At 50.9% G+C, this 27,878-nt stretch overlaps 1 protein-coding gene and 1 non-coding gene across 3 annotated transcripts; one reads left to right on the top strand and one right to left on the bottom strand.

Annotated features, from left to right (window-relative positions):
* The first annotated feature begins 4,878 nt into the window (after positions 1-4,878).
* LOC128332673 (uncharacterized) lies at positions 4,879-14,780 on the top strand. Of its 2 annotated transcripts, XM_053267258.1 has the most exons (19): positions 4,879-5,060; positions 5,384-5,447; positions 6,503-6,588; positions 6,912-6,984; positions 7,943-8,028; positions 8,361-8,439; positions 8,844-8,935; positions 9,458-9,527; positions 9,828-9,997; positions 10,366-10,488; positions 10,608-10,728; positions 10,819-10,956; positions 11,350-11,523; positions 11,699-11,848; positions 12,073-12,192; positions 12,294-12,402; positions 12,726-12,788; positions 13,056-13,247; positions 13,543-14,780. In XM_053267258.1, exons 1-18 carry the CDS (start codon positions 5,020-5,022, stop codon positions 13,238-13,240), a joined length of 1,944 nt encoding a protein of 647 aa, XP_053123233.1. In that variant the 5' UTR covers positions 4,879-5,019; the 3' UTR covers positions 13,241-13,247; positions 13,543-14,780. The 2 variants fall into 2 exon arrangements, with proteins under 2 accessions (XP_053123233.1, XP_053123234.1); XM_053267259.1 differs by lacking the exon at positions 11,350-11,523.
* Positions 14,781-23,958: 9,178 nt separating this feature from the next.
* TRNAA-AGC (transfer RNA alanine (anticodon AGC)) lies at positions 23,959-24,029 on the bottom strand. Its single transcript has one exon. It is a non-coding gene; the product is annotated as a tRNA-Ala (tRNA).
* Positions 24,030-27,878: the final 3,849 nt, after the last annotated feature.

Genomic DNA, 27,878 nt, shown 5'->3' with positions numbered 1-27,878 from the left:
CAGAGGGGCAGGATGGCCATATGAGGGAGTGAAGAAAACAACACTGGTCATTCTTCGGTAAAGGAATTGAAATGTTGAGGAGGGGGATGGAGGGAGGACCGAAAGGGCCATTTCTGCCAAGGGGGAGTCACAGGTTCTATGGAAGATGGGAATTGCCCCCTCTTGATGTGGCCTGGCTCCTCTGCTCTGAGCAAAAGCTTGACCAGCTTAGCCCAAAGAGATGGGAAATGCATCACCAGCTTGATATCTGCATGCCAGCCTTCTGCTGAAGTCACAGGAGCAGGATTAGTGAGAGAGTTGGCAACCCTGCTGGCTGGTGGTGCCCCATGCCAACCATGGGGCCCAGGGAGTTCAGCTAACTGAGCCAAGAGACCCCTTCAAAGTGGTCATCCTCTGATATTTAGCAGGGGGAGAGCAACCTGTCTCCCCTGCGGCTCACGCCAAATTTTGTCCATTTGGGGCCATGTGGGAGCGCTGAACATGGCCTCCGGCAGGGGGTTTAGAGGAAGGGTTCACCATCCTACCCCAAAGAGGTCCAATGTGGGGGAAAGACCACCAAAATTCTCAAAGCGGTTTGATGAGAAATCTAGGGTGGGAGTCCCCACTGGCTGCTTAGGAATGACCCCGGTGGGTGTGAGCTGGCCCAGCCCATCCTCACTCCTGCTCTCCTCTCTCCTTGACAGGACATGGGAGAAGGATGCCCCTCACTCCGCGGCGTGGGCAGCCTTGTTGAGGAAACTCCTGTGGCTCCTCTCAGGTACGTCCTCCTGCTCCTCCTGGGTTATCTGGGCCCATTCTTGATTTATGGCACCTTGGATTTCAGGACCACTTAGGATCCTCTCAAGAAACATGGCCCCTGCCAGGGTTTCATTGTTGGAGATCCAGCTCCAGATGCCATCGGCCTATGGCACCAGTAACCCTGATGACCACGACAGGTCTCTCTCTGACCAACACGTAGCCAGAAGTCAGATAGAGGTCTTTTCCTCTCAGCATCTTCTTCTGAATAAAGCAGATTAGTTTAAACTTGTGTGAATCTCCCTGCTTATCATGGACAAGCTGTTGCCCCGGAGACCCTGTTGACTTCTGCTGTAATGGGAGTGAAATAGCTGCTGAATACTCTGCCATAGAAGTCATGACCCCCAACATTAATAAGCCCAACCCCCAAGAGGTCCCAGTTTGCAAGAGGCACCCAGTCTAAGTTCTTACTATTGGAATGTGGGGAAGACAGAAAGGAATGAGAGCAGGGGCAGGTAAAGGGAGTTCCAAAGGAGAAGAGCCGATCCGTCTGAGCTAGCTGGGTTCTGGGAGAGGATCCAGGGGTTCAGGCACAGGAGGCCAGGGAGGGTTCTCGTGCACATTTTGCTCCCTAGGGTTTCAAAGGAGGATGGGTGGGGTGGGGGGATCGGTCCCCTAGTCTGCTCTCTGAGGACTGAAGGGCTGTGGGGCTCCATGGGCTGGTGGGCCTGGCCCACTATTTCTCAGGCCCTGGATTCCAGGTGAGCCCTGCAGCCACCCAGAGCGGGAGAGGGAGACTGGAGCCAGGGTGTGGCTGGCTGCTCCTTCAGGGCTGGATCTGCTGGTGCCTCCTTGAGTGGTTGCAGGGCAAAGGGACCAACTGGGAGGGGAACAGTGGAAGCCCCTCTGGGGGGCAGAGGAGGGGGTCGTGGCAGCCCCTCGGAACAGGTGATGCTGAGTCAGACCATTGCTCTACTCTGACCAGTAGCCGCTCTCCAAACCCCAACCAAGGGAGCTGAGCTGTTTTAGAGGTTTTTAAATTAGGCAGTATAAAAATATATATAAATCCAATGAATGAATGAATCAGGAAAGAAAGAAAGAAAGAAAGAAAGAAAGAAAGAAAGAAAGAAAGAAAGAAAGAAAGAAAGAAAGAAAGAAAGAAAGAAAGCTCTTTATGTTGTGGAGAGCAGGGAGGGTATATAAATAAAAAAATAAAATAAAATAAAATAAAATAAAATAAAATAAAATAAAATAAAATAAAATAAAGAAAGTAACCTTTATGTTGCAAGGAGCTTGGAGGGTTCTTGCCTTCACCCCTGCCCACTACTGGAAACTGACTACTCTGGGTTCCTTTGAAACACTCACTCACTTGTGTCTTTTGTCCTTTTCCCATCTCAGTGACTTCCAGCCACAGGAGATATATGAAGAGTGCTCCGTAGCCAAAACGAGCAAATGGTCACTGGTAAGGGATGAAAACCCAGTCTGTACATGGCAGGGCTGGGAGGGGGTGGGAGAGACCCCATTTCGAGCTAGAATAGAGGGCGTGTGGTAGAGATCCTGTCTTAGCAAGTTGAAGGGATGCTTTGAGAACTTGTCTGGAAAAGCCATATGCCTTGATATTTGCAGTGGTAGTAGCAGTGAATTGGGTGGGTGGGATGAGTGACAATCCGGGCTCAACTACAAGTGACTCAGGCAAAGGTTGGAGACCCTCGCTATGGAGGAAGCATCATGGGAACTTTTGGGATGGGAAGTGCTGAGAGGGAAGAGGGGTGTGTCTACCTATCTTCCAACCTGGCTCCTTCATTCCGCTCTCCTGCCCCAAATCACTCCCTCCCCCAGGGTTCTAGACTTTGATTTTGTTCTGGACTACCAAGCAGAAAACACATCCAGGAAGGGAGCAGTCTGGAGGGGAACTAGAGTGGGAAAGTCTTCTTTGGGGTAGATGGTGCACTCTTTCCCCCCTGTCACTTCTTGGCTCCACATGGCCCCGTTTCTGGTGTCATTTAAAAGGGCCTCAAAACACGGGTCTGCAGCATCAAGTGGCCAAGAGCTCTGCCCAGCAAAGAGAAGAACTTAGCTAGGCTTTCCTTAATTAAAGGCACCATTCAAGAAACCACAGTGTCCCATGTAGCAGGAGGCCTGACTCTTCTTCGGGATCCTGCCACTCCAAATGTTGTGTAATACCCATGATCTCTCCCGACTGCCCAGGAATGGGCAGAAAGCTGGTTTCTGAGGTTCAGTAGATTCTTGGGTTTGGTTCCTCTCTGAGCCCAGTTACACGTTGGTAGACACGCTTTTGAGGTGCTAAGGAGCCACCTCCTGCTTTAAGCTCCTCTGTTAAGAAGGACCTCTTGAAGGAGGGTTGATGTTTGGACCCCAGATGCCCTGGAAAGGTCAAGTGGGCCCCAGAGCACCCATTCCTCTCTCCATTCTCATCCACAGAAGTCATTCTCGGACAGCTCCAGGATTCAGACGGTCAACACTGGGAACGAGATCCTGGAAGACGCACATGCCATCAGTTCCCCGAGGAGGTAGAGTTTCTTCTTGAACTTTTGTGTAGGGAAGGTTTTCTGTCCCCCTGCCAGCCTGGATCTGGGATGGATCCAGTGCCGCTGACTGGCAAGAGTTGCAGGGCAGACAGTCAAAAACGACGTCTTCATACATTGTGTAGAAGCAGGGGCGTAACTAGGTTGGAGTGGGCCCTGAGACAAGATTCTAAAATGGGCCCCCCCCGCCCAGAAATTTTATAATAATAATAATAATAATAATAATAATAATAATAATAATAATAATAATAATAATAATAATTCGATTTCTATTCCGCCCTTCCAAAAATGCCTCGGGGCGGTTTACAAAGAGAAAAAGGTGCCTCTTTGCCCCGTAAGCAGGGGGCTTTTATTCTCACATTTCTGTCCTCATTCAAAACATACAAAAAACAGATGTACAAAATTGAGCAAATGAGAAGAGAAGAATTATATGGGAGTAAAACCTTTTTTAAATGGAGTCAGGAAGTGCATCTTTGGAGGCTCAAATGGATACCTTTCAGGCACAACTATTTCCGAGTCAAAAATTCCTTTTTCATGTGGTGTATTTACAAAACCAAGGATTTGAGCTTGAAGTTCATCTAAGCGACTTCCAGTCTGCCAGCAAGTAATACCCAGTGGTGGCTCTGTGGACAGCAGATGCAGCTCCCTTTTCAATCATGAAGCTCTCTGCATTGTGCTCCGTTTTCGAAGTAGAGCTCTAAGAACGGACCCAAATGCGCTCAGGGGCGTAGCAAGGTTGGAGTGGGCCCTGAGAAGAGATTTTAAATTGCCCCCCCCCCAAAGTCCAGGGCTTCCACACACCCCAGGCTTCCAAGGATTTAAGTCTGATATTTCAAAATATGTATGCTGCCAAGAAATACATTTCACTGAATACACACACACTTTACAATATATAGTGATATACATTGAATACTATATCTTTGTGCTACTTTTAATGCCTAGAACACACTAGAAACACTAATGATTAAGATGGGCCCCTTGCTGCAGATTAGCAAAGGAGACTTTCAACCATGCAGGGTGAGCCTATGTTTGTTTTCTCAGAATTCTGAACAAATTCAGTCAAGTTTGATTCCAGGAGGTTTTTCACAAGACGCTTTGAAAGCCCTTTAACACACATCTCCTCTGGAATGGAGGTGCTGCATTCACATGTGGGCCAGATGGACCCTAAGGGGGAAAAATATAAAAGCACAACACATGCGTCACAGTTCTCACTCATGTCTCAGTTCTCACTCAGACCTGGGTTGCAAAACAACTTGAACAGAAGTGTATTGATGAATGAATGAATGAATGAATGAATAAATTTGTTCCAGAAGTTTTTGTAATTTCCTGCCATGAAACAAGCCACTTCTAGGACTTTTAGAGGTTTTTTTTAAGCCAGCAGATTTTCCAATCAGTCTTCCATGAAATATTCAGAGACTTCTCAGTCTCCCCACCCCCCATCCAAGCCCTATGGCAAGCAGATCCCTACCTGGATATAGGGGGCGGGGGGCGGGGTGTGACCACCAAAAGGAATCCACCTTCTACCTGGCCACGGCTGAGCTGTCTGGCCTGGGAAGAAGAGGGTCTGCTGCAGAGAACTGGAGTGGCCACTCTGACTGCCAGCCTTCTTCCTGGGGCTGGCCAGCCTACTCGAATTCAGGCTTCACGGAGGCCTACACGGAGGCCTCCCTGGAAGCCCCGCCCAGCCGCCGATCAGCTGAGAGGCGCCCGGGAGAAAAGCAGCTTGCCTGCTGCTTGGATGGCCGACCAGGAGGACCAGAAGGAGGGAGGGCAAACAGGGCAAGTGGCTGAAGGGTCTTGGGGCTGGGCAGGGGGCAATGGGGAGTCATGGGAGGTGTCTCTGGGGGGCCCCTCAAGGCAGTGGGGCCCCGAGGCGACGGCCTCCCCCGGCCTCATGGTAGTTACGCCCCTGCGTAGAAGCATTCACTCTTCCAAGATGTGGTGGTGATGTCCGCTAGCTTGAAGGGCACAGAGGATAGCTTCCTGGAGGCCTCCCAAATGGCTGTCCCCTATTGGAAGCAGAGTGCTGGGCCAGATGCATCTTTGGTCGGATCCAGCAAGGCTCTTCCGAGGTACTCAGGCCATTGTATTTCTTCCTGCAGTGTCTTCACGGTTGAGGAGGATGGATGGTTTCTCCAGACTGTGGACACCGAATGGTCTTGTGAGGTGAGGAAACGATTCCAGTCGCTTTTGTGGATGGGCTGGTGGAGGAGTGAGGGGAGATTGCATCTCCACCGTCAGGAGACAGAGGGGGGTCAGATCCTGAAAGGGGAGGAAATCCAGCTGCTGCATGTTGGCCAGAGGATTACAGTGGGAACGTCGTGGCTAGGGAAGGATTGTGCCACCCTCTGCCTCTCCTTCCAATGGCCACCTTTCTGGGTTGGTGTGCTTTGGATTGGAGGCATCAAACGGCTCCCAAGACCCTGAGACGGGTCAGGAGAGGAGAGGGTCTTCCTGGCAGAGATCCTCCAGGTCTCTTGACTGAAGAGGCATTTCTGGAGAGACAATCCTGGTCCCCTCAGGTAAAAACAGCCCACAGCAGGAGGGATGGCCCTCACTCCGGACTCAGGGGCCCACCTTGTCTCTCCCTTTGGAAAGGCTGAGCTAACCCTGTTTCTTGGGGAGAGGAGAGAAGAGGACATGAAGGGGTGGGATCAAGAAGGCTCTCTGGGCCAAACTATTGATGCCAGTGGGTCCCGTTCCTCTTTGTTTCCATTCCCCATGAAAGGAATGCAGAAGAAATGACAAGAAATGACAACAAGCAGTTAGCATTCCATTCTGGAGCTCCCATGCAGTGATGTTTCTGTTAATGGCTGGTTTTGGGGAGGGAAAGAAAGAGATTTCACAGACCTACCTGTCATGCTGTCTTTGGACTAGAGCTCCAGAGTGCAGCCAGCTGATTCTGATGGCCCTTTTGAATGATGGTGGCCAGTTTGCTGACCACAGTAGATCATATCACAATGGAGGTTCATGGTTGGACATAGGATGAAACCAAATGGCCACAAGCATGTGGTGGCTGTGCCCTGGCACTCCCAACCAGTTAGAATTAGAACACATGGTTTCTTTTTAATAAGGTTTTTTTGTCTTAAAAAAAATCAAAATAATTTAAAGAAATAAAAATGAACTCAAAGAAAATGTCAGGGGGAAAACTCCCTACGAATCCTAGGCCCTAGGAAGATCAGAGTGAGTACACTCATTGGAAACCTTTGTCTCATATGCAGAGTCCTGACATCCAAGAGGCCAAGATCCCAGAAGACAACACTAGGGATCAGGAGCTGGACGTGGAGAGCTTTGTCAGTTCCCCGAGGTACTCTTTTCTCACCTGGAGGGGCAGCTCCATCGCTCATGGAAGTAGAGGACCTTCCTTAGGAGCCCATGCAATTTTTTGGGGGGTGGAGGTGGTTAGTTTAGCAAGAAGCCAAGGGCGGAGAGAAGCTCCGAGCAGCATGGAGGGTTGTTTCCATGGAGGCAGGTGTCTCCATGCCCAGCCCGTGGGCTTCCTGCAGGCATCTGGCTGTCCACTCCTGGAAACAGGGTGTTGGGCTGCATGCCTCATTCATCTCATCAAGCAGAGCTCTTTCTAAGCACTCGTGTTCTGATCTCATGTGTCTTCTTTCTTTCTTTTCTTAGTGTCCAGAGGCCAAGCACCGTGTTGAGGAGGCTGCAAAACACCGCCGCTGACCAAGAGCCATCCCTTGGAGAGGTCAGGAAGCCTCAACATCCAGTCCCTCCCTCGGAAGAACTGTGGGTTGGGCGTGTGGGTCCCCCGTGTTGCCCAGGAGTAGAGAGCATGTGGAATGGCCCCAGTTTTGATGCTGCCGGGTGGGCGGCCATCTTCTGACAGTTGTTTGCTTAAAGCTATGGTAAAGGGACAGCCATGCCCTTAACAACACTGCATCACAATGGTGGCACGGTGGGGGTGATAGGATTAAAGAAAATGGCCGCAAGGAGATGGTGGCTATGGTCTTGACTTCTGGTCGAGATCTCACAGTTAAAGGTGGAGCATCCTGTTGCTTTAATGGCAACCATTGAAAAACAGTGACAAATAAATGAAGAATGAATAAAAATACAAAACAATAAGCAAACTCAACCAAACCAATGAGAAATGAACTAAATGAAAAAGGGGAAAGAAATGGGAAAGAAAGAGGAAAGGAGACCCAATTTTGGCATGTTTTTGCACGTGCCTTTAGTGTCCTCACTAAGGAGCCGACTGAAAGCATGAAGTGGACTGGAAGTGGTCTTTTCCAGTCACCAGAGCCATCGGGGCCCCAGTTGAGTGAGGGAGCGCAGCATGTCTTGGGGTGGGGGGAGTTGATGCCTTTCCCCTCTGCCATTTGCATGCGTGTGCGAAGGCCAGAAATCAGCCCGACCGACCTCATTGCGAGGAAGGCGGACACGAGAGAGGAGCTCTTTTGCCATCTCTCCCGCCCGCCCCCAGCCAGCACGCTTGGGCTCCAAAGTGGTTTTTAAGAAAGTTGAAAATCAGGAAAGCGGGAAGAGTTGTGTCCAGAATGGGACGATCCCCTTCCGGCCCACTTCCTGCATTCAGCTCACCTGATGATGACCGCTGGAAGGTGACAGGCTGGCCTTTTCCCTGCTGAAGCCTAGGAAGCCAATGCGAGGGCCAGAGCAGCCATTTCTCCATCTTCTCTCCTTTACAGAGTTCTTCCTTCCCGGGGGCCGAGACTCCACATGCCAGCGTGGAGGACGAGGGGTCGGAAGGGGACTGTGCCACCAGTTCCCCCAGGTATCTTTCTCAGCTGAAGGGCCGCTCCAGGGATCATAGAGGCGGATCACCTTCCCTGGGAGCCTTGGTTGATTAGACATGTTCATGGAGGAGAAGCCAGTTGAAGACTATTACCCATGACAGCCAAGGAACCTCCGAATCTCGAGATCTCTGTCTCTCTCTCTGAATAAACACACTTTAATGCCACATGTAACCAGGTCTCAAGTGGTTCACAACCAACTAAATAGGCATCTGGCTGTCCACTCTTGGGTTCTGGGCTACACGTGTCTTTCACTTGATCCACAGGGCATGCATTGCTGTTCTTATGCCATGTCTCTCCTTTCTCTTCTCAGAGTCCCGAAGCCAAAGAAGTGGCTCATCAAGAAGATGATGAAGAACACCTACACGGTGGAAGACTCGTCCTCTGCGGAGGTCAGAACTGATCCATTTCACCATCCATTTTTTCATGTGAACGGGCTCTAGGTTGTGTGTGTGTGTGTGTGTGTGTGTGTGTGCGTGTGTGTGTGTGTGTGAGTGCCCTGTTCCCCAGCAGGAGACAGAACATGGAATGTTTCTACTTCTAGATGCTGCAGGATGGGAGGGATTGTGATTGGTGGGATGGGAGGAAATGCATCTGAGGCATTGGAAAGGGGGCAAAAATGTGGTGAAAGGCTCTTCTGGGCAGAGATGCCAAATGCCTTTTCTACCAAGAGGCAGGTCTTATTTTAGAGCAGGATGTCTTCCCAACCATCCCTTTTGCTTGGTTCCTCTCAGAAGCCTCACAAGGTCAATGCAAGCCCCGGAACACTCCCGTTTCTCTTCTCTCTCCTCCCCAGTGCTCCTCTACGGACGAGGACGACACGATGCATGACATCAGCAGCATCGAGGACGAGGTGTGGGACTCTCCGCTGACCCCCAGTTCGGCCAGGTAGGTACCCTTGTCTCAGCTGAGGAGCCAGTAGGGAGCTGGGGGGATTTTAGCGTAGCCAGCAGATGGCTGCAGGGGACAGGGGCAGCTCCCCCATGTCTGAGCCCCATAGAGGGATGTTTCCTCCTACCTGCTCCCTGAGAAATCTGGAGGGGGAGTTCACCCAAGGAGGCCGATTGGCAGCAGGTGCAAGACAGACACCAGCAAGTCTATTGCTGGCTGTTAGCAGAGGGAGCTCTGAGACCCCCATGCTGTTGGCATGAGCGGGTGTTGGGGAGAAGGAGCAGGGGAGGGCTCCTGTCTCGATGCCCCCTTTGAACACTTCCCAGGCTTCTCAGTGGGGAACGAAAGGCTGGACTTGGGAGATCTCTGGCCTGATGAAGTTCCCCTGCCAGCCACCTCCCAAGGGAGGCTAGATCTTTGCTTAGCATCTCTTTGGGTGCCCGTGTTCTTCCTCAGCTGGCTGCCATCTCCAACAGGACAGTTCTTTGAGAAGCTTTTCTCTCTCCTCTCCTCTCTCAGGAACATCGGCGAAGAGGAAAGAAGAGGACAGCTGGCCCCAGATTGGTTCTCCTCGGTCCATCTGGGAGAGGTAAGGGGTGCAAACCAAGGGTGACTTGACTCCACCCCTCTGCCCCACCTTTCATGCACTACACAGGATGGCGGCTTGGATGGCAGTCACTGTTCACACGGGAGGTGGGGACTTGCCCTTTCCCCTTGTTGATGTCTTTCCCTTGCAGTTGACCTCATGCACCCTGAGCCAGAGGCAGCACCCTTCAGGCCTACATGTGGGTGCAGACACCCATGGCACTGGCCTCGCCCTGGGGATTCTCCTGACCCATAACCGTCCCTCGGACTGAGTGCTGAGGCCTGACCCTCCTCTTCTTCGCAGGGGAGAGCAACAAGGAAGATTGGGGATGTCGTCTGGTGTGTGGAGTATGCCAGTGAGGTGGAGGAGAGGTTCCCCGAACTCCTGATGGGCCTTGTCAACAAGATCCTCACCGGCCTGCAGAACACCACCGAGGGAGTCGGGAACCGAGACAGCCAAGACCTGCCTCCTGAGTAAGTCATGGCGGTGGGGAAAGCGGGGCCAGTAAGTCCTCCTTCCAGCACTCTGGGAGGACAGGCCAGGGTCATTTCTCCCATGTCCCACTCTCATGGGTGAGGAGCATTTCTGGCCTGTTGGGATGACTCTGGCACGGTGGTCCCTTCCCTCAGCTCCACAGGGGAGACCCCAGAATTTGTAGCCCTCTTGGCTCTGCAGAGAGCCTTAAAATGTGTCTGCAGTGTTAAAAAACCAGCTGTGGGGAAAGTCACTTCACCCCTGTGGTCTCCCTCCCATGGTCCAACACAGTCCATCCACCCTTGACACTACACCACCCCGCAAGGAGACACACATTTTGGTGAGAGCAACCTTCTCTTCTCTGCAGGGAGACCGCACAGATTGTCCGGACCCTGCTGGAGAGGGTGGCACAGGTGACCCCGGAGAAGACCTGCTGGGAATCCCTGTGCTCTACGCAGAGCTGCCTCCAGGGTGTGGCCCTCTTGGTGAGGTAAGTAGGAGTGAATAGGAGATATCTCAGGAGGCCTGGGGGCTGGTGTGGTTTGGGTCAGGTCTGCTCTTTCTGGGCCTTCCGCCCAGGACTCAGCAGGGTCTTTTGGTGTTTTGCAGGGCTCTCCTCCAGACACGGTCCTCCACAGTGGCCAGGCTGAAGGCATACCTGGCTTCCCTCTTCAGCCTGGACAAAGATCCAGAAGAGCATTCCCTCGCAGAGGTGGCCTTCTTTGTGGAGGTGAGCAGCGTCTTCCTCAGGGTGGGCTTCCCTGAGAGGAGGGTCTGGCCCCAGAGGCTGATGGATGTTTTCCTCCTTTCCCTCTTTTAGCTGCTCCTGAAAGACCAAGACTTTGCTGCCTTAGAGAAGACCTGGAGGCTCCTGGTAGCGTGGCTAGTCCACCCCAGCCAGAACATCCGCTACCTGAGCGAAAGGGGACTTCTCCAAATTTATGGCACCCTGAAGGCGGTGAGTGACATCCCTGGGCATGGAGCATCCCTAGGCATGGAGACTCCTCTCTTTGGGGAGCCCTTCCTGAGGCTGGTGCTCCTAGGCATCCCCAGGTGTGATGGGGAGATTTCTCCAGTTGGGTGGATTCAGTCTGTGGAACCCTTGCCACAGGACGAAGGAGAAATCCTTAAGGGAAGGCACAGGAATGCATCTCTCAGTAGGAGCCTGATTCCCCACGTCCTCCAATGCTGCATTCTCCCCGCTCTTTGTGCCTCTGGGATGGCTTGAGTCATCTCCTCCCCAAGGCAGTGGATGGTGGCGAAGCAGCATCAAACACGGACAGCTCTGTGGTGCGTTTAGCAGCGGATGGACTAGCATGTGTTTTCAAGGAGCCAACTTTTCCCTCCCTAGGCCAAGAAACCCCAGGATTTTAGTGCCGGGATCCTGGCAGGGCTCAGGACCTCCAGTCTGGATGCCACTTTGGGGGTCCTGGCCTTCATGGAGCGGCTGAGGCACTGTCCATCAGAACACCAGGCCACGGTGAATGCTGTCCTGGCTGCCCTGTGCCGCCCTCTCTTCCACCACGTGAGAACTTGCACGCCAGCCCTCCGCCCCGGCTCTATGAGGGCCGGCCAACCTGCAGGTTCCGACTGGGTTGGAGAAGGGAAACCAGACACCCCCTAGAGACCCATGCAAGCTCTTCATCAATTATGGAGGTGAGGAATTCCTCCCTAATAACAAGCCCTGTTCTTCTTTGTAGGAGGAGGCTAAGATCCGAAGGGTAGCCATGAGGACCCACCTGGATCTCCTGCAGCACCGCAACCACCACCACAAGGGTACAGAGGAGAACATCACGACCCTCATCGCGGTGCTGATGCATGTGGAGGATGAAGACCTGGAGGTAGCACAGGTGAGGGCCCACTTCTTCCTGCCACCCCTACGAAGGTGTTTAGGCTTCCACAAGTCCAGCCACCGAGAGGCAGGCCCCAGAGTTAGCCTCACGGGGTGGTGAATCCACGAGCTGTCCTGCTGTGGTTTGGCCCATCCAGGCCCTACTCCTTGAAGCCCCCTAAGAGGTTTCGTGGAATCCCTTGGCAGCCTTTTTCACTCCCATTCCGGTCTTTCTTTTGGCAGGCTGCGAAGGACAATCTGAGCCTCCTGGCGGAAGCCCTCCTATGGCAACTGGAGGGCAAGCTGCTGGCGCGGGACTCTTACAGCCTGCAGGAGCTGCTCCACAAGATCGCCAAGCGTCTGGTAAGGGCAGCCCCTCCCTGTCCATCCCTCGGCTCAAATGGCTCAAGGACCTTTGGGCGATGCTTTGCTCACTCGGGATTTGTCTTTGCTCTTGATCCCAGATTCGGCAGCTCGGCACAGAGGACGCCGTGGAGATGGAGGCCACCAAGATCCTGGGCTTCTTCCGCAGCGAGCAGCCTTCAGTGAGGAGAACGGCTGCCCTGCTGATCGGTAAGCGAAACAAAACTTTTGGGTCTCCCTTAGTGGGTCGTCTTGGTGGGCAAAGGTTCATTCTCTTGGAAGGCACTGCCAGAAGGCTGTGGAGGGGCAGGAGCTGTTCCCTCCCCAGGAGGACTGTCCCAGTGAGCGTTAGCGAGGTCTCTTGGCTTAATTTCCTTCCAAGGTGACGTAAGAGTCCCTGGAGGAATGGCTCAATCTGTCAGTCCCAGACGGAGCAGAGAGGGGAGAACTTCCTCTCCTGAATGATGGGAAGTGGGCTGTCCATGCGCAGGGTCCTGAACTGTGGTCCCATTTCCTTCCACCCTTGTTTTTAGGTCACCTGGTCCACAAAAAGGGCAGCATCCTCACTGAAGGGAACATAGAGACCTTCCATGCTGGTAAGTGCCGGTTTCTGGGTGGGAAGGGGAAGTTTCTGTGAGGGGAGAGGCCTAGATTTAGGGACCACAGAGCTGGAATGGGCCACCTGTCCCCTCAAATGGAAGGTCCCGCTTGCATCCTCAGGGATGCTCAGCAGTAGGCTTTCCCAGAGTACAGGGGAGAAAGAGTCAGGACTTGCGCCCTCTTGGTGTGGAAATGGTGGGGCTTGGCCAAGGGTGGGGTGATCTCTTCATGCCATTTCTGAACCTTCTCCTTCATCCCTCCAGCGCTGGAGAGCTTGCTTGGCGACCATGACCCCGAGGTCGGGAGAGTTGCCTGCAAGACAGAGAAGATCGTGAAGAAGGCCTTTTCCCTCCACTCCCGGCACGGGCTGCGGGCTGCCGTTCGGCGCTTGTGGGCGGGCTGTAAGAAGAAGAGACACCCGCCAGAGTACGGTGATCTCTCCACCTGACCGACTGGTGAGCAGACCAAGGCAGGGCTTCACTTGAAGGGGCCCCGATGGTTAGGGAGGGGGCTGGGGCTGCAGGAAGGGTGGGCAGGAATCTGGGCAACCCTCCCTCGTGTTGGAATGCCAACTTCGGCCCTTGTGTCTGGTTGTACCAGTAGCCCAAGGGAAAGAGGAAAGATCTCTCTTCCCTCTGGGAAATGAGGACACAAATATTCTGCCAGGAGTCCCTGGTGCTTGGTGGTGTCATGGGGGAGAGTGTGAGAAGACCCCCCCATCTCTGAACCAATGTCCTTCTCTCTTTCCAGGAACAACAGCCCCGTGCTCTCCCCTTGAAGATCAGCAGCTGAAGGGAGGTTCAGGAAAGACCGTGCAGCGCAGGGGCCTCCCAGAAGACCTCCTCCAACCGCGTGGACACAAGATCTGTCCACAAGAAGACATCCAGCAGGGAAGTGCAGTTCTGTCTGAGGAGTGAGGGGGAAGCAGGCTCCACTCCCCTGGCCCAAGGAAGCCCCGCCTCTGGGGTGCAGAAGCCCCTCCCCTTGCTTCTGCTGGCAGGCTGTGGGAGGAGGCTACAGGACCACCCTGCCCCCAAGTGGCCCTTTGGAACCATTCTTGGGCTTCCCTTGGGTCTGGGGAGGCTGTGTGGCCCCAGCAGGAGGGCAAGGTCACCGCCTCCCTCCATTCCCACCAGCTGGCCAGGGAGCACCCCCTCCTCCTTCCACCTTTCTCCCCTTCCCCAGCGGCCTGGCTTCCCCTGGCAGGGGAAGCACCATCCAGGCATCCGCCCCCTCCCCTGCCGAGGGTGTGCTCCTCCCCCCCTCCACTCCTGCAGCCACGCCTCACTCCCCCCTCCGCTCCCTCCTCCTTCCTCCCAAACCGGTGAAGCAGCAGAGGAGCCTGGGAGACTCTGGGGGCCCCCTGCAGCCCCAGTAGCGCCCCCTGGTGCTGCCCGGTGGCAGGCCAGAGAATCCTCCTCTCCCTCCTGCTCCATGCTGTGGCTGCACATTGGGAGCCTGAATTCTCTGGCTTGCCCCCCCATCAACCCCCACCCCACTGCCCGATCCCCGCTTGCTGGGCTGCCGGAGTGGAAAGGGAGGAGGAGCAGGGCAACCCCACTGACGCTGCTTTGTGCTTCTTGCAGGCTTGTGCTGCTGCTGGGCGGCTGGAGGAGTCGATCCGCCCCAGAAGAGGAGACCAAGTGAACGTGCCTGCAAGGAGCGGGGGTGGGGTGTGGTTGGGGGCTGGCTGGGACTCCCCCCAATTTTGTTTGCCCTGCCATTCCCTTCTTCTGTGTGACCCTGGGCTTCCTCCCTTCCCTCCTTCCCTTCCTCCCTCCCCCTCCCTCCCAGGGACAGAATGGGCTTTGCTGGTCGCCCTGTTGGGGGCCGAGTAGGAATTTTTGGCTTTCCAACAGATTGGCCAAGATGGAAAGTTTTTTTGCCTACTCCATTCTGTCCTGTTTGTTTCCTTTAGTTAGAAAGTTAAGTGATGACTTGTATCCTAATTAAGTATATGAATAAAGTTGCCACTTTGTTAACAGCCAGTCCTTTCTGAGTTCCTCTTTTCTTCTCGTCTCCCTTGGAGCGTTTGTGCCCACAGACTCCCAAGCTCACCTCTTGGCTGAGGGAGACGCTGCTACACTGCTACAGGTCCATGCAAATGCCTCTTGCTTGGAAGCACTCACTCAGACAATTGGCTTGGATCACTCCAGAGGAGCCCACTTGAGGTTTGCCGCCAATGAGGTTTGCTGAGCACAGGATCCTGGGAGCAAGCTGCACCTTCCAATCGAGTGCCCGGAAAGCACAGCCTTGGCAAGGCCTGGCAAGCTTACAAACCAACACTGACTGCCTCCAATACAGCCAAATATGACATGTGATTCCATTCCAGTGATTAAAAAGTCCTGCCAAGTATGAAATGCCATTTGTGCAGGAACAAGGCCTTGACCTCCTCTTGTGCTCTTCACATTTCTGTTTTGAATGCGTATTTGCTTCCTTCCTGTGCTCTGTAATAAGAAGCTGGCAGGGATCACAGCTCCCGTTTGACAGTTTGGTCTGGTTGGGGAAAGAGTCCTGCTGTTTGGTTTTTGGAGGGAGGAGAGGGTTGGATTGGATTGGTTTGGTTGTTTTTTTTTAATGGGGGGAGCTCGCATTAATTTTGATTGGTTGGTTTGGTTTTTTTTTCAATTTCAATTTTTATTATTTTTAACAATATTAAAATGTCATTGATTACGAATAGACAAAAGTGGACTTCCCACACACATCTCTTCGTGAATCATCAGCTATAAAGTTTACCCTTGCTATAATAATAGTTCAAAACATAAATTTAAATCCTTACAAACACAGCTAATCTACCCAACCTGCAGGTTTTTTTTACTAAATTTCGAACCCTACTGTAAAGTCCATAGTAGAAAAATAGTTCTTTAGATACAACAAGAATGGTTTCCAACCTTCTTTGAAGCATTCCAAATTTTGGTCTCTTATTAGTGTAAGTTTTGCCATCTCCGCATATTCCAAAAATTTTATCAGCCAATCTTCTTTTGAAGGCACTTCATTACTCTTCCATTTCTGTGCATATATAATTCTAGCCACCGTCGAAGCGTACATAAAAAGTGTTGAATTAGTTGTAGAAATTGCACCTTCTATTATTCCCAGCAGGAAGGATTCTGGCCTCTTAGGAAATGTCATTTTAAATATTTTCTTTAACTCATTATATATCATCTCCCAATATGCTTTAGCCTTCCCACAGGTCCACCACATATGAAAAAAAGTGCCTTCAGACTGTCCACACTTCCAACATTTGTTTGATACATTTTTATACATTAATGCCAATTTTTGGGGTGTCAGATACCATCTATACATCATTTTGTAATAATTTTCTTTTAAAGCATAACATGCAGTCAATTTTAAATCGGTTAGTTTCGGAAAATTGGAGGGGGGGAAGAGAATAAAAGGAGGCTCGCCTGCAGCAGAAAGTTAGTGAAAGCTGGAGGAAGAGTTTAAAGATGGCGCTAAAGCTGGAATTAGAGCTGATTAGGAGTAAGACCCTGAGGCTATTCACATGATAGTCCTGGGATGCGGAGGGCGGGCAGTGGGGTAGGCAGAGTCCAACTCATCTTCCCCACAGATGCTTCTTGGGCTTTTCTTCAGGTATACTACCATGCGCTCACATGATCCTCACTGCTCCCAGCAGTGTGGATCTTTGGAGGCTGGGATGACACATCCCAACCTTTGGATATCCCACAATGCATAGTGTGTCGAGCGTGGTGCATTGGGGGATAGGAACATACGAAGCTGCCAGTCAGACCATTGGTCCATCTAGCTCAGTATTGCCTACACAGACTGGCAGCAGCTTCTCCAAGGTTGCAGGCAGGAATCTCTCTCAGTCCTATCTTGGAGATGCTGCCAGGGAGGGAACCTGGAACCTCGATGCTCTTCCCAGAGCGGCTCCATCCCCTGATGGGGAATCTCTTATAGTGCTCACACTTCTAATCTCCCATTCAAATGATACCAGGGCAGACCCTGCTCAGCTAAGGGGGGAAGACACGCTTGCTACCACAAGACCAACTCTCCTCTCCTCTGAGACGGGCTCTCTAGGCACCCATCTCTGTGTGCACTCATGCAACAAGCAGCCCAAGCACCCACATGATCCCAGTGCCAGGGTAAAGGGCACGCTCGCACCCTAAACTTTGTCTGAAGGCCGGGCTTCAAAGTGGGGTTAGGCGGGCCAGCAGTGCCAAGGATGCCTGCGCTGCAGACGAAGAGCCTGGCTTAAACTGCTTCTTCTGGGAACCGTCTTCCTGAGAAACATAGCTAGAACAGTGAAGAGGGGAGGAGACGCAGGAGAGAACTAGCCCCCACCCCCACCCGGATAAGTTAAGAGCAGAGAGCTGGAAATCACGCAGCTGGAATTGCATCTGCTTTGCTCGCAGAAGGTCCCAGGTTTGATCCCTGTCGTCTCCTAAATCTCCTTCCTTGCAATTTCACCCCATGGAATTTTTAATCCAATTTCTAATCCAGTCCTCGGGGGCAACAGAGAAAAGCTGCCTGTGACCTTGGAGAGCTGCTTCCAGTCAGAATAGACAATATTGTGCCAGAAAGCTCTGAGCCAGGCGGACCCAGGGTCTGACTTGGTATAAGGCAACTTCCTCTGTTTCTACTGGTGGCAGGACCAGAGTTGTGAAGGCCTGGAAGGATGGTCTTCAAATACCCAGAAGATCATGGAAGGAGGAGGGAGGAGTTCAAGAGATGCATCATGACATTTCACAACAGAAACGGAAGAGGAGCAATGTGATATCCATTGTGAAGCACTAAAAAGGACTGTAGAAATGATAAATTCTGAGTGTGTTTTCTCTTACGCAAACTACTTGCCTTCCCTTGGCACATTATAGTTGCTGCACAAGGGTGTGGTCTGGTTTCGTTGCACATCTCGACTGTATGCTAGAACACTAACTCATCATTCGAAGGTCAGGGGTCCTCATATTTGGGTCCCCAGATGATACTTAAAGAGCCCCTGGTGGCGCAGTGGTAAAACTGCCGCCCTGTAACCAGAAGGTTACAAGTTCGATCCTGACCAGGGGCTCAAGGTTGACTCAGCCTTCCATCCTTCCGAGGTCGGTAAAATGAGTACCCAGAATGTTGGGGGCAATATGCTAAATCATTGTAAACCGCTTAGAGAGCTCCGGCTATAGAGCGGTATATAAATGTAAGTGCTATTGCTATTGCTATTGCTAAACACTATTACATAAAAATAAAACAAAACAGAATGAAATGAAACAAACTAAAAAACCTAAATTAACCATTTCTAGCACACCATGTGCGGAACTTAATCGCAGCCATACACAAAATGGACACCTGATACGAGACATCATCGGTGTGTTTATCAGAGAGAAGTATATAAAACTCAACAGAATTGTTTGGGTATCTAGAAACAAGAGGAGTAAAATATCAAAAATGTAAATTGCAGTAAAAAGAACAACAGGGGGGAGAAATGTTACACGTTTACAATGCTGCCTTGAGGTACGTTTCACGAGCAGTTTCTCAGAAAGCACAGTTTTACTGACAGAGCATAACACAAGTCAGAACTTGCCTGGGAGACTTCAGAGAGGAGCATTGACCAATCAGGAATGCAGGAAATGTAGTTGATGTTTAATCCAACCTGGGACTTTTACACACAGCAGGCTTTACCACGAGTTTACGGGGGGACTTTACTGCGAACTCGAAGTTTTCCAAAAAAACCTGCCGCAAATAGTGGGTTTTTTTTAACCCTGGATATAAATCGGGCTACACTCTAATGTGCAGTGAAAAACCTGAATTGTGTGTGAACAGCTCCCTGATAACTCACAGGGACTTCAGGGTAAATCTAGCCGATATATGAATGCATCCCCTCCATTCCAGAGGAGATGCAGGTTAGAGGGCTTCAAAAGCCCCATGTGAAAAGCTTCCTGGTGACTCAAAGCCCAATCATGGCCCTGTCTAGTTTCAGGGGAGGAACATGAATAGAGGCCTTGGATGATTCATAAAAAGGTCATACAATGAAAATGCTAGAAGGGATCCAGTGAGAATCAGCCAGGCCTGGCTCTCTCCTGAGACAGAGTAAGTCCATTTGGGGCAGCAGCAGTAGTGGCCTTTCCTAAGAAGCCAGGGGGCACCAAAGGAGACAGCTCGGGTCGTTCTTCTCTCTCTCCTCCCCCACCCGGGATCTGTGCTACTGCAGGCTGGTCAACCACTCATCTCTACCTGATGAATGGCCAGCCTGCAGGCAGCTGCCTCCTTTGGTGCCCCCTCTGGGCACTTTCCAGATTAGCCCCTGCAACAGGGTCACAACATACCTGCGAAGTGTGCTTCCCCACTTCCTGTGTTGCGACACCGCAGTCCCTACGCTGTCAGTAGGGTGCCGCTGACATTTCTGATGCCTTATTCTGGATTTTATCGCTGTAATTTAATGCAATAACATTGTATGTCCTTTGCAAAAAAAAAAAAAATAGCTGTAATTTTTCCATTTTAAGAGGGTCACAATTCTGTTTCGGCATTGTAAGTGGTGTGGTGAGGATGGTTACATCTGCGTGGATGGTGATTTATCAATATAAAGCTCCTTTCCGTTTTAGAAATTTATTTCTTTTCTTTTTTTCGATGGGGTTGTGAAGAACTTTACACCTTGATTTTTTTCTCCATGCGGTCTGCAAAAGAAAGCCAACGTTCTGGCAAGGCTGGAATTGTGCTCCCTACAGCAGCAGAAACGTGGAGACCGCCGGGGGCTGCCCTCCTCCTGCTTGGCCGTCCCATTGTTCCTGAAGGCAGCAGCCACAATAAGAAGGTTTGTGCACAGAAGTCCCCCCCCCACTGTGAGCTTGCAAGCAAGTTCTGTGGCACAGCCTTCCCCGCCCCCCTCCCCGAGTGCATTTGCATCCCTTTTTCTCGCCCGTTTTTGCGCACAGTTCTAATAAAGCTAATAACAATAATAATGCTAAGGGGGGGGGACCCTCTTGCTTTACATGTGCCACAGCCAGAGAGAGAGAGAGAGAGGAAAGAAAGACGCATCCTTGGGGGCGAAGTTGAAGCATGTGTGTGCTTGAACGTTTGAGTGTGTGCACATGCGTCTCTCTTTCAGAAAGCAAAAAGGAGATGCAAACTCCTCAACAGTGGATTGCAACTCTGCAGCTGCCAGTGCAGTTTCTTTTGGGGTGGGTGGGTTGCAGCACACAGTATGAACGGTTCCGCCTGGGGGGGGCATTGTTCCATGGACTATGCAACAAACGGCTTACACCATTTCTTTACGTTTCCAATGCGATTGTGCCAAGCCGAAGCATTTTACACCACCCCAACCACTGTAGAGCATGTACTCTGGAAAGCACCCTGGTTCATTCGGACAAGCCACTACTGGACAGCAGAGAGTGACTGGCCCAAACTCACCCTGTGCCATGGACCAGGACCTATTGCCACACCAGGTTGGTCTGGGGAGGGAGAGCTCTGAGGACAAGGTTCCTGGTTTCCAGGAGATACCTGCACAACCTGGGCGCTTTCCAGGTTAGCCGCTCAACAGTGGCACAATGCTTCCCTTCAGGCAAATCCCATTCAAAACGTAAATAGCAAAGCACCCAGCAGGGGGAGCAGTGTCATGCAAACGAACAACCCCAAAAAACAGCAACTTTTTTACGCTGGATATATAACATCACAGCACTAAATCGCATCGATTCAATTCTAAACAAGGCATTGGAAATGTGAACGGCACCCTGCTGTCAGCGTAGGGACTGCGGTGTCGCAACACAGGAAGTGGGGAAGCACACTTGATAGATACACCGTGTCCCCATTGCAGGGTATAATCTGGAAAGCGCCCTGGCCCCAAAGCTACCCTCGGGGAACCTTCTGTATCCCCAGCCATATCTGGACCTATTGCTGAGAGTTCTGAGGATGAGGAAACTGAAGCGTCACCTTGCTCTGAGGACACCTCATTGCCCCTTTACTACAGTTCGGAGGAGTACGTTGACCCTCCTGCAGAGACTGATCCGTAGGAGTCTGCGATTAAGAAATAGGGCTCAGCCCTTTAACTAGCCATTGGGGCTATTCTCACAATCGGGAAGAATCGGGCTAGGAAAGCCTAGCCCGATTTTCCCCGATCGTAAGAACCACCGGCCTTGGCTGCGAGCCCGGTGGTTCTCCAGCAGGTAACCCGCTTTGGTGGCCCTCCTCTTAGCCCGGGTTTGCGGAGTGAGTGCTCCGCAAACCTGGGCTATCTGGCCGTGAGTAGCCACATGCAGCACCGTGCTGTGGCTACTCACGAGGAGACCCCCAGAGGGGAGGCGAAAAGCCGCCTCCCGGCTCCGGGGTTCTCACCAGCATGCCCTGCGCGCTCACGCAGGGCATGCTGGAGCTTTCAGGGAGCGATCGGCCCCCCGCTCCCCCCAGCCCCCGCCAGCTCCATCACGGAGCCGGCAATTGTGTGGGTGGCCGATCCGGCCGCCCAGGGCTGCTGCCCCGATCGTCTGTGGGGAGAGTGGGCTTAGCCCGCTCTCCCCGCAGTATAATCTAAAACGGGTCTCACTGATCATGAGACCCGCCTCATTGTCTCCGGGATTGTGGGTGGAGTCTAGGCTTATACCCAGCAGCAGGGCTATATAAGAGCTCAGTTTGCAGTATGAGTTGCTGAAGCAACCTGGTTGTACTTTGCTTGTCCAGGAGATTTATCAGACTTTACCGTGACTTAACTTTGGGAGGGTGTGGGTGTGCATTCACATGTTGGCCAGATTTGCCCCTAAGTCCATGAAATGTTTCAGAGAACACTTCACACATGATACGGGTTTTCCCCTCAATATTGGAACCTAGCCTGATTTATGTCTGGGGTTAAAAAAATCTTTTCTTTTTGCGTTGGAGTATCGGTTATGCCCTGAACTCACAGTAAAGCCTCGTGGTAAAGCCACGGAAAAGCCTGCTGTCTGAAAAGCCTCCTGGTTCCTGATCCTCAGCTCCCCTGAATATGCCCTTTGCTTGCTCCTGAGAAGTGCTGTGTATTGACGACAGGCCTTTGACCTCCTGCTCTGTTGACTGTGCTATACGTCTCCTCCTGAACTACAGGACCTGTGGGTCTTCTGAACTACAGAACCTCGCCCTGTGCAGAACATGATCCATGTCTGAAGATCAACCTAGACAAGATGATGTACATTTTCCACAACAGGGCAAGTAGCAGCCGTTTCCATTGGGAAGATGGCAGGGAGGGGTCAGTCAAGCTTCTTTTCCAGTGTTGGTGATCTGAATTCCTCTACAGCTGATTGCTTTAAATATGTAGAGACACCAGCCCTATTCAGTCATTATAAAAATGGTTAGAGATTGTAACTGGGGGGCGGGGGCAGAAGTGGGGTTCCCATTTAAAACTGCCAATGGTAAGGCATCATCTCTTGCTCTGAAGAACACTCTCTGGTGGCTGGGTAGAGAGAGTAACAATAAATCACTGGCTGGTTCCTGGCTGTGATTGCCAAGATGTCCTCTTGTGGTCTGCAGGATGATACCCAGGTCATTTTGATGCTCAATGTCCAAGATCCACTGTTTGAGAATCTTCTTGGCCTGATTATATCCTAATAGTGACAGATATTTCTTTAGAATTCTTTAGAATTTAGATGCCAAGTGATGAGAGTTTTGCTAGCAGTGCTTGTATCCAGGAAGACTGAAACCTGTCGGCCAGTACAAGGGGAATCAGCCCCAAAGGGGAAAGTTGATCTTGAGACAGTAGTTGAAAATTGAAACTCATGCTTTGGATTCCACCCTTTGAAAACCCATTTCTACCTTAGTGCAGCATTAGAAATACATCTGGGAGCCCAGAATACAGCTCTTATAAACTTAGACTGGACAATCTGCAGTGTTCTGTAGTTGGAATAGTGGCCCAGTTGTTCACCGTACAGACATTGAGCCAGTGGTTTGGCAATGAACAGATTTAGTGCAGCAGAAATAACTTCTCCTTTGGAGCAGAAAAATATCAGAATGGCTGATGTACCTGTTGGGCAGTGTAATCCACATGGGCCTTCCATGACCCTGTGGCATGAAAAACCACACCCAAATATTTAAAACTGTTAACCTGTTCAATCCGATGGCCCTTGATTGACCAATTAAAATTCTTAGGCTTCTTGGCAAGGACCATCACCTTAGATTTCTGAAAATTAATAACCAGGTGGTTATCCTTACAGTAATTGGCCAGGAGCTTAAGAGCCCTCCTAAGATCTACTGGGGTTTGAGAGATAATAGCATCAGCATCCGCTTACAGCAAAATTGGGATTTTTACCCCCGCGATGTCTGGCAGATGTAACCCTGGATCTGAGAGACTTTTGGCTAAGGTGTTTATATGCAGGTTAAACAGAGAGGGTGCCAACCTGCACCCTTGTTTGACTCCTTTGCTGGAAGTTATTGGGTGTGAAAGTGAGCCTCGGGGTTACCTCTCACCCTGACGTTGGTGTTCTCATAAAGCTTTTGAATGAGAAGAAGTAATTGCCTATCAGTGTTGATATCCCTGAGTTTTCCCCACAACCTTGGCCTCGAAATTGAATCTAGCGCTGATTTGAAATCTACAAAGGCCACATACAAAGAGCACTTGGGCTTACTGCTATACTGGATGGCTTTAAGAGGGGTTTGGATAACTTCATGGAGGAGAGGTCTATCAACGGCTACTAGCTGGAGGGCTATACTATAGGCCACCTCCAGCCTCAGAGGCAGGATGCCTCTGAATACCAGTTGCAGTGGAGTAACAGCAGGAGAGAGGGCATGTCCTCACCTCCTGCCTGTAGGCTTCCAGCGGCATCTGATGGGCCACTGTGTGAATCAGGATGCTGGACTAGATGGGCCTTGGGCCTGATCCAGCAGGGCTGTTCTTATGTTCTCAATAAGATGGCGTAGCACTAAGGAATGATCCATAGTTGAGCGCCCCATTCTAAAACCAGCCTCTTCATCCCCCAAGATGTCTTCTTGGTGGCACCACTGTGGCAAACCCGCCTAAGTAGCCACCCTTTAAAACAAGGTTAAGGGAGCGAGTGTTCCCTTAACCCTGTTTTTTAAATCGTCTGGCAGCTGCTGATGCTTCCAGCTGCAGATGCCAGACTGCGGGGAGCCCAGAGAGGCCTCATCCCCTAGGAAGCTGCTGTCTACTGAGACTATTGCCCCCCCCCCCACAGCTCAATATTGTCTACACTGCTTGGCAGCATCTCTCCAGGGTTTCATGTTGGGGTCTTTCCCAACCCTGCCTGGAGATGCTGCCAGGGATTGAACCAGGACCTCCCGCATGCTAAGCAGATGCTCTACCACTAAGCTACAGCAGCACCATTTCCAAGGAAGTTGCCTTCTACCAAATCAGGCCATTGGCCCATCTAGCTCAACACTGGCTGGCAGCAGTTCTCCAGGGTTTCAGGCAGAAGTCTTTCCAAGCGTTACCTGAAGATGCCGTGGGTTGAACCTGGGACCTTCTGCATGTAAATCCAATGCTCTACCGCTAAGCTACAGCAATTGCCCCAACAATCTGCTCCCTGAGATGACTACGTCACCTTGCTTCATGGTGGGGCCGCCCCGTCCAAGCCACTAAGCCACACAGACTCTCCAATATTTTCAGCAGCGTGGTGAGTGACCCTTTGGATTTCTATACACTCCTGGCTTGATCCTTTAAAAGGGATTGATGGTCCCAAGTTCCAGTTGCAGGATTCAGACTGGTTCATCTTGATGTACCCCCCATGCTCGCTTAAATACATACATACCGGAAAGAACTAAGAGGACGAACAGCAGCAAGGTGGATGGACTCGATTACGCAGGGGCATAGCAAGGTTGGAGTGGGCCCAGAGACAAGATTTTAAAATGCCCCCCACTCACTGAAGCTCAGCTCATGAAGTAAAGAAATCTTAAAAGAAGCTGAACAGTGGTAACAAAAAGCATCTCTCTCTCTCTCTCTCTCTCTCTCTCTCTCTCTCTCTCTCTCTCTCCTATGTGCCACTATAGAACATCATCCTAAATTATATTTTAAAAGGTTTTGTAAATTGTGGATGATGCAAGTCATTTAATGCATTTCCCAGTCATGTGACTTGCCTCTGGGGGAGGGGGTCCCCAAGGCAGTGGGGCCCCAAACACTGTCTCCCCCTGCCCTATTAAAGTTACACCCCTGTGATTACGACAGCAGTGAATGCACCACTGAGAGACCTAAAAGGCCAAGTTGAAGGCAGATTATCCTGGAAAGAATCTATCTATGTGGTTGCTAAGAGTCGACACCGACTTGACGGCACTTATCAATCAGCAAGAACTAGAAATGTAAGCTTTGGAGGTGCATTTGCATGCATAGTGGTGGGGACATCACTTGCACCCCCCTAAAAAAAAAAAAAATCAGTGCAGGCTGGCATGCAAAATGAAATCTGAACAGACATTCTCAATCCGTTGGCTGTTCTTTCTCTCTGCTTTGATCGATATTTTGCTACCAGGTCGGTATTAGGTAGGGCCTTCCTTCCATTGTTTAATTCTATGGCCATCGGGTTATTAGCTGACAAACAGGTGGGTGACTGAAGCAGTTGCTGCCCAAGGCGGAGAATTATGTTGACTGTATGGCTAAAATTCTCTTCCAAGAGCTGAAATGCCTTAGTGATTAGTCCTGCTGCTAGCCTGAGTCCCCGGCTTTTGCCATTTAACCAAGCCTGGTCATTTGTCCTACTGACAGTAATGGGCTTTATTGGGTTACTATTTGTGAAGTTTCTTTTGATGCCTGCCAGAGGTTACTGCACTCTAGGGGTGTGCACGGAACCGCCAACTGCGGTCTGGCACTGGGGTGGGGTGGGGTCGCTTTAAGAGCGGTGGGAGGGTTTACTTACCCCTCCCGCCGCTTTCCCGCTTGCCACCGTAAACATACGAGTAATTGGGGCGGCAGGATACCTCCCTGCCGCCCCTTCCCCGACGTTACTTGCAAAACCTCCCAGGAGTGCATTGCGCGCCTGCGCGCACGTCACAGTGACGTTAAGCGCGCGCTCGTCTCTGTGACGTGCGTGCGGAGTGCACTCCTGGGAGGTTTTGCAAGTAACGTCGGGGAAGGGGCGGCCCAATTACTCGTATGTTTACAGCGGCAAGCGGGAAAGGGGTGGGAGGGGTAAGTAAATCCTCCCGCCGCTCTTAAAGCGACCCCCCCCAATCCAAACCACCCAGGTCCGGACTGGTCTGGACTGGTCCGGATCGGTCCGGAGGCCTTTTCAATGGCTTCCGGACCGGTCCGGGTCCATCCCTACTGCACTCCTGTGCACTCTTTCTAGGGAATCATGTTCCATCAAACTCCATGACTCTTACTTCTGATCAAATATTTATTTATTTATGTTTATGTTTATGAGTAGCCAGAATGTTGGGGGGCAATATGCTAAATTATTGTAAACCGCTTAGAGAGCTTCCAGCTATAGAGCGGTATATAAATGTAAGTGCTATTGCTATTGCTATTGCTATTATTTATGTTTATTCACCAAACATTTGTCTCTGGGAGGTTAACATAAAACAATTAAAGCACATATAAAAGTTAAAACAAATCAACAGTTTAAAATCAACCATAAAATTAAAACAGACATTTTTTTAAAAGCTGAGAAAGCTTTTCAATATGCTTAGGATCCTGCTTAGGAATATGCTTAGGATCTGGCAAGCAAAGTGTGTTACAGATATTTTTATCATAGTTTTTATATACACACATACACACACCATTATACAAGAGAGAGAAAAGGAATAGGGTCAAACAGCCCAATTCAGACACTATGCTGCATGAGTGTACAGATAGATGTCTGTACACTCGTACATGTGTTTGTGTGAATGGCTATACCTGAGTTCATTTTTAAAGTGAACCTGAATGCAGGCCCTTCAAATGCAGGGTACAGATTGGAAGTATACTGCTGTACCTGCAATCAACATAACATGTGAATGACTATACCTGTGTACAGATCTGTACCTGTGTACACTGTACACACGTTCTACAGTGTTGAACATAATGTGTGAATGAACCTATTATCACTCCATTTCTTATTCCAATGGACCAAGGGCAGGCAAACTTTGGCCCAGGTGCCAAAGTGCAGACAACGTGATTTTGAGTGGCACTCACACTGACATCTGAGAGGAGGCTCCACCGCTGAATTTAGCAGGAGCCATTGTTGCAGGGGATGATGGGAGCTGTAGTCCAACAACATCTAGGGACCCCAGTTTGAGAGACCTCCTGTTCCATTGGGTTTCTTCTCCTAAGTTGGGAGTGCACACAGTTGCAGCTTGTGAAGGCTATGCAATGTGCTACAGGAAGTCCTCAGACTTATGACACAATTGCTTCCTGAAAACTATGTCTTCAGTCACAGAACGTCTTAACTCAGAACCCATTTTTCAATAGGAATCAACGTTCTAAGGAGGGGAGTTGGTTCCTTAACCACGGTTACATACCTTATTTCCCCCACCCCGCCCCCCAGCTGCTGGCACAAAACAGCTACAATACAGGAGAAGGAGGAGAGCTGGTTTTGTGGTAGCAAGCACAAATTGTTCCCTTTGATAAGCAGGGTCCACCCTGGTTTGCATTTGGAAGGAAGACTACATGTAGTCTCTCCCCGACTACATGTGATCGGGCTGGGAGAGACTCCTGCCTGCAACCTTGGAGAAGCTGCTGCCAGTCTGTGTAGGCAATACTGAGCTAGAGGGACCAAGGGTCTGACTCGGTAGAAGGCAGCTTCCTCTGTTCCTATCTCCCAGCCTTGTGTTGTCTAGATGAGAGCATTGCGACAGTTTTAACCCCACCACAAAGTCTTAGCAAAGACACACAGCAAAGCCACCACAGGAGAAGAGGCTGGCCTTATTTCTTAGCAGACCTGGTTTATGCACGAGGCAGAGAGAAGCAGATGTACAGGTGACTTCCTTGCCCTGGCTTGCAAAGAGTCTTCAGTTCTTGCAGCCAGAAGGAAACTGCAAGTCGAGAGGACGAGACAGATCCGAGGCTGCCCACAGTAGCAGGGGATGTGGCAAGGAGGGTTTCCAGCAAGCCTGTTCCAGGAGAAGATGGGACATTTCTGCTGAGGAGTGGCTGAACTTTGGCCAGTCACTATCTTTGGCCAGTCACAGGGTGATGGTAGACTGACTTTGGACTAGACTGGTAGACTGACTTTGGTAGACTGACTTTGGCCAGTCACAGGGTG

Source organism: Hemicordylus capensis, chromosome 7 (assembly GCF_027244095.1).
Source record: "Hemicordylus capensis ecotype Gifberg chromosome 7, rHemCap1.1.pri, whole genome shotgun sequence".
Classification (NCBI taxonomy): domain Eukaryota; kingdom Metazoa; phylum Chordata; class Lepidosauria; order Squamata; family Cordylidae; genus Hemicordylus; species Hemicordylus capensis.
The sequence above is the reverse complement of the archived record's forward strand: the minus strand, read 5'-3'. Positions and strand labels throughout refer to the sequence as shown.

Excerpts from the sequence above, each read along its gene's own strand:
- LOC128332673 (XM_053267258.1), top strand. The coding sequence starts at position 5,020 with ATGGCCGACCAGGAGGACCAGAAGGAGGGAGGGCAAACAGG. Across the intron at positions 8,440-8,843 it reads AAGACTCGTCCTCTGCGGAG|TGCTCCTCTACGGACGAGGA; the intron begins GTCAGAACTGAT and ends TCTCCTCCCCAG. Across the intron at positions 9,528-9,827 it reads CCTCGGTCCATCTGGGAGAG|GGGAGAGCAACAAGGAAGAT; the intron begins GTAAGGGGTGCA and ends TCTTCTTCGCAG.